Consider the following 10,624-nt stretch of genomic DNA (forward strand, 5'->3'; position numbering starts at 1 on the left):
AATAGTTTACAAGAAATGCAATGGTAATAAATATATACTTAATTGAAATTTGAGGAAATATGCTAAAAACGAACATAGTTTAGTGAAGTTTTAGTGTATTTACAGAAAACATACTTGTGTTACTAAATTAAAGTATTTTTTTATGTTTTTTATGTACTTTGTGTGTACAGTAAAACGATTAATATTTTTGTTTGTTACACATAACTTATTTATAACCTTGGTTACTACTGCAGTATATTTTTAATATTTATGTGAAAGCATGTGCTTAAGCCCTGCTTAAAAAAAATATTGTGAAAATCAAATAAGACATCAATATATATATATATATATATCAGATAATCAAATTAATTCTTAAACTAATTGCATATATGCATATATATATAAAACATTTTCAAAGCTTAAAAATTTAACATGAAGGGAATTAAACATGTATTGAAATGACTTGTAAAATATTTCTACAACAACTAGAAGTAGCACTTTAATTATAAATATGTGCACAGTTAAACCTTTAAGAAATGTACCGAAAACTACCATACTTTTTGTAAAACTACCAACACATAACTCAAAGTATCTGTATTCACACTTTATATTATGTGTATTAGGTTTAATTTTTTTTTTTATATTAATTTATTTTCTATAATTATGAAATTATGTAATGCACTTCTTGGTATTAAATCAATATGTATATAAAATATTTGTTTACTTTTTGTAGTTTTAAACAATAAAACATTTATTATGTACATTTTATTGCACTTTGAAAACATTATAAATATATAAATGTATATATATAAATATTAATTATCTATTCAAATGTATTATTAATTATTCAAAGAGTCTATTTCCACAAAACAAGTTTACTACAAACAAGTTAAAATAATAATAATAAAAAAAATGATATCCACTGAATACTGTTCCTTTAACATTAGATCTTTCAGTACAGTGCAGTAATGGCAATAGGCAGTTTGAACAATCCACTTAAAACCTCAATGTGAATACAAGTACTTACACACATCAATATAAAAGATCAGGTATACATACTAGAAAAACAAAAAATCTTAAAGCTTAACTCTAACATTTTTAATTACACCAAAGCTTTACACATGTTTAGCCAAAAGTAATTAAAAAAACCTGTATATAAAGCATGTTATGCAATTCAATAATTCAATTATTGAATTGCAATGCATCTGCAATGATTTTAGTCCCTTTCAATATTATTTGGCAAGTATACGATATAGATTTTCTCTTCCAATTCAATCATCACACATTTTCTTTTCAAAGACTGTGTATGCACTGCATAAATAGAATTTGACTCTTTTACCTCATGAATAAACTTGGAAGAAATTTTAAGGTCAGAATCCCTACAAAGGTGTTTTGCAGTCCTGCAAAGCTCCTTAACCAAAACACAACTCATTTGTGCATTACAACCTTCAGAGTAAAATGCCACAATGCTCATAATCTTGCATAATGTGCCATCAGCTAACTTCGACAACAGAGTTGTTTCTTTTTGTAGCCGTTTGTTAGTTTCTGTGTGATAAAGTACACCGTCGATAAGAAAACGATCATAATACAAGCATTGCTGTACCCTGACATCAAAAAGATCCTGTATAGCAAGCATGTGCCGTACTGGAATGGTCACTGGATGAGGATTACCAAAACCCTAACCATCTCTGACAGTTGTGTTGATTTAGCTGTCTCTTGCTTACTGTTTTGCATGTCATTGAACAGTTTTTTGACTGTGTCTTTGGCATTCCACATGTACTTGTCTGCTTTGATTGTGAGGTCTCTCCACTTGAGGAATCTCTTGACAATCTGTTGTTGGACATGTGTGGTTCCATTAAAGAACTTCAAGAGTGTGCCATTGAAAGATTCAAAAGAAAAGGTGGATGTAGCCCAAAGAGGTCCCCAGTTTCTCACACTTGCAGAAATGTGTGTCATCAAGTGCAAGTTAAATGACATATTTTCCTTGCCGTAAAATTTCTGAAATTCCATAACAAATTTTTTCAGTGCTTTCTCTGCATTGTCAATTTCAACCATTTCTATCTTTTCCTGAAGCAAAGTATATATGCCAAAAACAAGAAGGAAAAGATGGTTCCAGTATTTTTGGAAAGAACACCACAAAGCACTGGTAAAGCATAGAACAGAAGAAAAGATCTCCATTCTGAGGCCTTCCAATATTTGCGTTCTTTTACAGAACGTGGGACTCTAGTTAACTCTACTGGAGGCTGGATTGCTAGTAACTGCTTATCAATTACTTCGGTTTTTGTGCCAATGTACCAAGGTTTATCATGGTTAGTGGAATCCAGCCATAATGTCATTAGTTGTCGTGTTACTCCTAGACAAACACTGTGCTGGTATTCAGGCACAAACCCATTGACAATCTGAAAGTTTGCTAGCTTCATTAAAGGAGATGGTCCTTTCACTCCCATTACAGGCTGCTGAGGAGTTGCAGCCATAGCATGTTGAAAATGCTCAGATTCACATCTGAGAGGAGGTTCAGGACTTATATAAGAGTATGAACCACCACCTTTATGGTAGCAAAAGTCACAGCCATATGTCCCATTGAACTGTTTTGTGTTTCGAATTTGTGGACGGGCCACTGAATCTGAACTACAGATTAGTGCATGCACCTTAGAGGAATGTTGCTGGCCCTGTTTGTCTGTCCATTTAATTCCATTTTGTTCCAGTTCTTGAAGCTCATCAACAAATGGAGTTAACAGAGTTGTCATGTTGGGTTTCTTCTCTCCAAACCAAATACATGGTATGCAGATATTATTTTTTCTTTCTTTTGGATCCAGTTCAATGATCTGACACTGAATTGGCCATAGCTGACTTTTGGAGCTCTTGAAAACTGGGATACCATCACAGTTCCACAGTAAACTCACATCCTCTTCACTAATTTTACCACTCCTGATTAGTTTTTCATACTCCATTCCTGAATGTATGTCATTAATAATCCCATTAGTTGACATTTTTCTTTCTAATGTATTCTTAGAATTTTCCAGAATGTCCTTAATTTGGCAAGATAATTTCAAAACCAGAAAATACGATCCATTTTTTAAATTTGTGTCTGCATCAAACAACATGTGACATACAGAACATTGTGTCTGACCATTAACCTTACTTATATAGTTGGTGCATCCAGAACAGTAAAAATGTGATTCATATTGTCCATACTGCCCATAAGCTTTATGAAATAGGTAAGAAGTAGCTGGTACTGATCCTGGGAAATGTTCATTAAACAATTTGAGGAGGTCTTCAAGAGCTGTCCCTGTGAGGTTATGCCTCAAAATGAAGGACATCAAAAGAAGCAGACTCTGTCCTCTGGAGATAGGTGCTCCTGGGTAAAGCAGTTCTTCCTCCTCTGATAGAAGAAGAAGAACAAGAAGAAAAATAATTAAAAAAGTATGAATAATAATGAAATAAATACATAAACAAACAGATCAGTAACTAGATGGGCATTTGCAAAAAGCAGACCTCTGTCAAAGTCAGTGATATATCTCAGTTTAAAATAAAATGATCTGGATCCAAAACTTTATAGTTTAGGCCACGCTCGACCTCTTTTCCTCTTCTTTTTACTTTTTTTCTGAGAAATCTTGCTGAGAGATGAAAAACACATCTGCAAATATTGATCGTGCATTGACTCAGGGCCCTTGGCAGAAATTATTAGAGCCAGCATGCAACAATGCTACTTAACTTTGTCTTTGCTATAATTATAAATTACTATCCAACATATAGTGTGGGCAAAACTGCCCTTCCTATTTAAGCATTATAACTGCATTCCTTTTATGTTGGGTCTTCTTTTCAATATCATTTATTACATTACTACAACTCAGATGGAACACAAAGCCACACCATAAATACTTTATGACAACAATACCTGTGATGGATTTGAGTTTGGTTCTTGTTCCAGGTTAGGTATTTCTGGTTCTGGTTGCAAATCAGCATTGTGGTCATGAAGTCCCTCACAAACAGGCCTGTCCTGAATTATCTGTTTAATATATAGATGTATGTCTGAGTTTTCCAAGTAACAACTTTTGTTGTGTTAAACAATTTAAATGAACATTTTTAAAATACCGTTATTAGTTCTATAATTGATTCACCACAACCTCCCTCAGCTGTTATAATTATGCCTGTACTCTGAAGTAGTCCCTTTAAATCACGAGTACATCTGTAACCATCTAAATATTTGTGACATACCAAGTGTTGAGTGTCTGAGTATAAGAAGCACCACAACAGTGTGAATAATTGCCCAAAGGGGATTAATAAAGCGCTAAATTAAGAAAAAAATAGGCTAATAAAATTAACTAATAATAATTAGTAAATAAAATAAAAAAATGTAACTCAAAAATAATTTGTAACAGCCACGACAGCCATTAAATATAAAATATTGTCATGATGTGACAGTACGCTGACACAAGTCATGTAGCCACATACAGTATGCAAATTGTTAATGTGGATAATAATAATAAAAATTATATATATATATTTACCTGATAATTAATGTTTGGTTCTTGATGATGACTCTCAGGAGACTGGCACAAGTTGGACTGTTTAGGCTGGCCTCTTCCATCAATATTGGTCACATCATTAACACTCTAAAAAAGGTAGGCACTACATATAAATTTTCAGTCTGAATGATGGATGACATCTTAATGGAAGTCCAAAGTGATGCAAAGTCTAAATTAAAAATTAGTGCTTGGTATTGAGTCTGCGGTGTATTTAAAAATAATTATATAATATAATATATATAATATATAATAAACTGATGTTGACACAATATGGCATACCTACCAACTCAACTATTTCCTGCACTTGGTCATCCATTTTGTGTCTCTTTGCTGGTTCTGGGCATGTAGAATAATGGACACTGTAATTTTCCTTGGTTGACTCATTGTTTTTGCAATTAACTTGAAGCTAAAAAACACCAAGTTGATGTTAACATGATTATTATTAATTAATTAATACTTTTCCCAGTACATTACTTATAACCATCATATGCTACTGACTGAATAACAATTTTACCAGTGTTTTCCTTCTCCTGTATTCAGTTGTTCTTGGTAATTCAGAAACATTTATAGACACATAGTTTTTGTAACCATCTAGGGCTGAATTCTGTAAAGAAAGAGAATGGCAAAAGATTGGTTTCATATCCTGGATTAGAAATAAACCATTGTTTGAATTCTAAGGTGAAATAGCATGCACATTCAATCATACATAATAAATATGATTTGTTTCAGATCTGCCTGCAGTATTCAAACAGTGCATGAAAATAAAATGCTTAACACAGAAATTAAAAATAAAATTCAGTATTACCTCTTTATTTTCTGTACCCAGCTTCTTAAATCGGCGATGTTCTGTAGTTCTTGGAATATTTTTATCTTGTGAATTGAGGTAAGATTTGTATTTCTTCATTTCTGTCACTTCAGTGCCTAAATTTGTCAAATTTCCGGACGGTGACGGTTATGTGCACTTCAATAAAAATAAAAAATAAAATATATAAATGCAACTGGAAATATATATATATATATATCTTTCCAGTTGCATTCATTTAGGCCAATCAGAGCCAAGTTTTTCAAAACAAGCTTGCAGGTAAGTCTCCAATCACACACTGCAATTTGAATATGCAATTTGAGCGGGAAACGGATACTGTGGTATTCCAAATATAGCCTACGGATATTTCAACAGAAATCATGTCTTTTCCAAATTTCGCTTTGTACTATTTCCCTGACTCTGACCTAGTGAAGGTGGACAGCACAGATATAATATTAAGAGAACACAGACGAGCAGATTACCAGGTCAGCTCCCGCGAACAAATTAGCAGTGAAGAGGGCTATGTAGAGGTGCGCCTGCCAAGTCGCAGCCGACATGGAAAGAGCAAGATACTGCCAGCAAAGATCTTACTTCTTGGTGGTAAGTTTATTAGTTTAAGTGATTAGTATAAGTGGATTTATTCTAACTTTGGGTTTAGAAAATATTTTCAGAAGTTGATGACGATGCTCTTTTACATTAGATAATTTATGTGGATTACTGATGTTAACCGTTGACTTGACACTGACGCGAGCTAACGTCTATCCATAAACATACGTCTCAGTTGTCGTGGAAAATCACGATGAATACGTAATCTATTCTAGACAGTGAAATAAAACAATTATAAACACATTGCACACTGTGTTTGCAGAGAAAAAACGGTTATTAATGGTGATTACACGACAGGATTGATTGTCCCTTGGACAAGCAACTTTTCGTTGAGCACAATGTCGGCCGAAAATGTTAACGTAGGATATTTAAATCCATAAAATGTTAGGCTAATTCATTAATATTAGTCTGTCAGTTTTCATGTCATTGTCTTATATTTGATAAATAAATCAAGTTGTAATCACCAACTATAAGCTTTTACAAAACCAATTAAATAACTTGCACTGCATTAAAACGGCATTAAATAATGAAATGAGAGTTTTTATATTTAATATATAGCCTATCCAAGAAATGTGCATATTGCAAAGATTTTTCTTTTAATAAAACCGTCGGTAGATGACGTCGAGTAAGTAGTAGTTTAGCCTCTTTGTTGAGGCCTGTATTTTAGATAACATTACATTCAATAACAGAAATATTATTTACATTTTACTATTATGCATTTAGCAGATATTTCTATTAGAAATTGTAAAAGGGGTATTTTCCTCAGTTTTATCTGTAAAATGTGGATCTATTCTGAGTATTGTCAAGTGAAGATATATCCTAAAATAACATAGAAGATAAAATAGTGTATTATATTATATTTCCAAAGTAGAAAAAACACATTATGAACAAAACATACAACAGTATCCTCATAAGCTGACCCGCAACCTAGGGTTGTGTTTTTAAAAAGTGTAGTTTACACCCTAACAAATTGAAACATTTTAATTTCAATGTTTGGTAAAAAAAAAAGAAAAAATTCAAAATACATGTGTTCATACAAAGTAAGAAGATTTTAAATGGCCTGAGGGTGAATAAATGTTGACAATGAGGAATTACTACACATTGGCTATCACTTTCTTGGTGTGTTTATTGGTTCTGCCCATTCTGATGTTGTATTGTTATCATATTATGTAATTACATATATTTTGTAATTACAGATGTTTACAAGGACTTAATTGTAAAGAGAGATGCTTTTAAGAGAGGTGAAGACATCTGGAAGACCAACATTCTTCAAGGGAAAAAAACATCCGAGGTCGTAAAGGTTGTTCATTATCTTAACCTTTCAGGATTATTGTTTTTAACAGTAGTGATTCGCCTGACTGCCTTTTTATGTTAATTTGAATGTGTTGTTTTTAGAGTGCAAGTACATCTCAAAGTGCAGCTGCTGTTGCAATGGGAGACCAGCTGAAAAGAGACCTTCTGGAGTTGAGGAAAAAAAAGCAGCTCCTGTAACCTCCACTCCAATGTCAGATGACTCAGATAACACTGAAATTGACATGTTTGAAAACATACCTAGACAATCAAGGAAGAGAGTAAGCAATGTTTAATTTTTAATTAAAAATAATCTCAAATAATTTTTTACCCTTTCATCTATTTACAAATAAAGTATAAAATTGTGTCTCTAAATGTCAAGTAAACTTTGGATTCCTCCATCTTTGTGACCTAAGCAAAATTATCCACCACTTTGTCTTAGAACATTTTGCTGCTTTAGGAATCTCCTACTATTATAAATGTCAGATTTCAGAGTTTTCTGTTATTAAGACTGGAAACAGATGTTTTAGATGTAAAAACATTTTTAGTATAGTGTCTTATTTTATGGGAACTGCAGGGAGTATATGCTAGTCAGCCCTGATATTTTCTCTTTGGTGTTTCTTCTCGTTTTACTAAATTTGTTCAACAAAGTTGAATAATTCAAATGTAGATTTGTATTTGACTTCCATACAATCACAATAGACACATTAATTAGAATTGTAATTATGTTTAATTAAATTTAATGTTTAATTGAGCCTCTTCTAACCTTGTGTCCAATGTAACAAATACAGGCTGCACTGGAGAGTGACAACGAACAAGGAGATATAAGTAAGGATTTTGACAACAGTCTTTTGCAGAGTACATCAGCCCCAGAACACTCATGTTGAGCTTGATGATGATGTTGTCAAAGCTTTGAAAGGTAAATTGCTAGCAATTGAAATGTAAATATTAAACCTTTAATTTATTTTTACAAATACTGACTTAATCATTTATAATATACTTTTTATTGTTCATTTTTATATTTGTTGCATTGGACACAACGTTAGAAGATGATCAATTAAACATAATTACATTTAAAATTAATTTGTCTATTGTGACTCTATGGGAGTCAAATACAATTGCAAATGCAATTTTTGTTGACTATGTAAAAATAAAATAAAAAAGGTTTATATGTTTTATAGACTAGACACTTGCCAATGCTTACAATGAGGAAGTCATTGGAAAATTTTACTTGTGATGGTGTAATTTTTTGGTGTAGTATGAGGCCTCAGGTGTCTTTGTTTGACCAGTTAAAGGGTTAATTCACGCAACATTTAAGAATCTGTCATTAATTACACAACCTCATGTCGGTTCAAACCCATAAGTCAGGTTGAACCACTGTAGTCACATGGACTATTTTAGCAATGTCTTTACTACATTTCTGGTCTTTGAAAGTGGTAATAAAGTTACTTTATATGGATCAGAAAGTGAACAATGTTGAAACGACATGAGTGTGAGTAATTATTGACAGAAGTTTCATTTTTGGGTAAACTAACTCTTAAAGTCTATTTATGTTGCAGTCTTTTGATAGGGTATCAGCCAGCATGGAGAGGAAAAGTCATCACGATGACTCTGTATTAACAGATAGAAAAGGATGGAAAAAGACAGGGGCGGGCTTTGCTCTGACTTCGCGTCCAGAAGTGCACGAGCGCAAAGCCCGCGCCTGTCGGTGATTGGTTGGACACTGTTTATTTTGGTTTTGAGTGGTGGTTGTACCCATTTGTTTTTGTGTGCAGATCTCAGAGCCTAGTCTGCCTACAGAGAGGCGTTTTTTGACAGCCTGCTTATGGGGAGGGCAGCTAGCGGATCATTAGGAAAGATTAGATGAATGTGATCATTTATTTTTGGGCCTGAAATCACTGATACAACCTTAAATGTAAAGAGTTATTTCTTATTAATTCCTATGATAAGCAAGTATATTACATGTTTTATTTCAGACCTTAATAAACATATGGCTCAAACTTACAAAACATTGAGTCAAAACTGGCTTCATCATAGCTTCATTGCTGGGTTTGCAGCTTTTCCAGATGTTCACGTTGCATAATTACATCACTCAGTAATGGTTCCCATGGCAACGAGGAATGGCTGCTCTTTTGTGAAGTAAACTCAACATTTTTAAACTTTCTGCTAAGATATATGTGACTTTTTGCAACGAAAATGTGGGAATTATGAAAGCACCGCATATTTTGTGTGTGTAAATCTGGAATTTATTCGCTAAGTGTGCTGTATTTGAAAAAATGCATCCCCGCGTAAATATGCGTACTTTGCCTGATTATGCATTGAATTATGCAATCACATAATTGTGTTTTTATGGAGGGACTGATTTATATGGTTGTATGTGTTGTATTCAGCTTTTTACATTTAATCAAGTCGTTATCAGCTGTCACCAACTTGTAACATTCATAGAATTGTCTGTCTTAATTAATAATGAATAATTACTGTAATAATAGCATGGAAGTTACAGTAATGGTTCATTACTAAATATATTTCAGCATTTAAACAAGAGTCCATGTATATATGAAGAACACAAACTAGTGTTTTTTCTTCCCTAACTTTGTATAACATGCAACTCAATTTTTCTTGTAGAGCTTCCAGGGATAGTAGCATCTCTCAAAGAGGTCCTAGAGTCCATGAAACGAGGCTCATGCAGCTCAAGCCCAAGTTCATCTGAGCTGTGTCTTTCAGAAACCTCAGAAATGGTTAGAAAAGTCTTTATGATAAAGAAAAATCCTATTTGTAATTATAATTATATCTGTCTTTTATGCATTAACACTTCAGTAAGTGTTCTGAATTAAGTAACAAAGTGGCAGCTTTTTATTTGAATTATAAATTAACAAGTTTATACAAATGCTTGGTTTTTTATTCTTCCCAGATTTCCCTTGGTGGTTCTGATGTAAAAGTCCCCAAAAGAGTCTATGACAGGCTGAACAAATCACGAGCTTCTCTTTTTACTCAAGATTTGGCCACTTTACTTTTGGAAGAGAAACTTTATCCAGATGTACGCTTACTGGTAAATCCGGATTCAATCAAAGACCAGTTGGACCCTCTCAAGGTGCAAGCCCTCATAGGTATGTGTTTCTGTACATCATCACTTTTTGCTCTCAAAGTTAAAGGGGCTGACAAAAATAAATATTAGCATTTATACATTATAGTTATTAAACTTGTTCAATGGGTATACATTTTCAGTTTATCAGTTAAATTGCCTATTTTTACAGTGACATACAGTGACTTAACATGTATACTTCACTGTTGTCCAGCAAGTCTTAATTTTTGCTGTAGATATATTATTAACTCCTTTTTTGAATTACATTAACAAAAATGTTATTGAATGTCTACTGATAAAATATATGATCTACACATTACATGCATAAATATGGTG

The 10,624-nt window shown here is 32.9% G+C and overlaps 1 protein-coding gene and 1 long non-coding RNA gene across 4 annotated transcripts; one reads left to right on the top strand and one right to left on the bottom strand.

Annotated features, from left to right (window-relative positions):
- Positions 1-1,703: 1,703 nt before the first annotated feature.
- LOC127619956 (uncharacterized) lies at positions 1,704-7,293 on the bottom strand. 3 transcript variants are annotated; one of them, XM_052093000.1, is made up of 6 exons: positions 5,314-7,293; positions 5,023-5,112; positions 4,792-4,914; positions 4,491-4,595; positions 3,878-3,988; positions 1,704-3,361 (listed from the first exon to the last, which is right to left on the bottom strand). In XM_052093000.1, exons 1-6 carry the CDS (start codon positions 5,410-5,412, stop codon positions 3,299-3,301), a joined length of 591 nt encoding a protein of 196 aa, XP_051948960.1. In that variant the 5' UTR covers positions 5,413-7,293; the 3' UTR covers positions 1,704-3,298. The 3 variants fall into 3 exon arrangements, with proteins under 3 accessions (XP_051948960.1, XP_051948959.1, XP_051948958.1); XM_052092999.1 differs by having other exon boundaries at positions 1,707-3,361; positions 5,314-6,723; XM_052092998.1 differs by having other exon boundaries at positions 1,707-3,361; positions 5,023-6,723.
- Positions 7,294-8,078: 785 nt separating this feature from the next.
- LOC127619973 (uncharacterized) lies at positions 8,079-10,209 on the top strand. Its single transcript, XR_007967648.1, has 3 exons — positions 8,079-8,125; positions 9,832-9,944; positions 10,118-10,209. It is a non-coding gene; the product is annotated as an uncharacterized LOC127619973 (long non-coding RNA).
- Positions 10,210-10,624: the final 415 nt, after the last annotated feature.

This window comes from Xyrauchen texanus, chromosome 26, assembly GCF_025860055.1.
Source record: "Xyrauchen texanus isolate HMW12.3.18 chromosome 26, RBS_HiC_50CHRs, whole genome shotgun sequence".
NCBI lineage: Eukaryota > Metazoa > Chordata > Actinopteri > Cypriniformes > Catostomidae > Xyrauchen > Xyrauchen texanus.

Excerpts from the sequence above, each read along its gene's own strand:
- LOC127619956 (XM_052092999.1), bottom strand. The coding sequence starts at position 3,299 with ATGTCCTTCATTTTGAGGCATAACCTCACAGGGACAGCTCTTGAAGAC.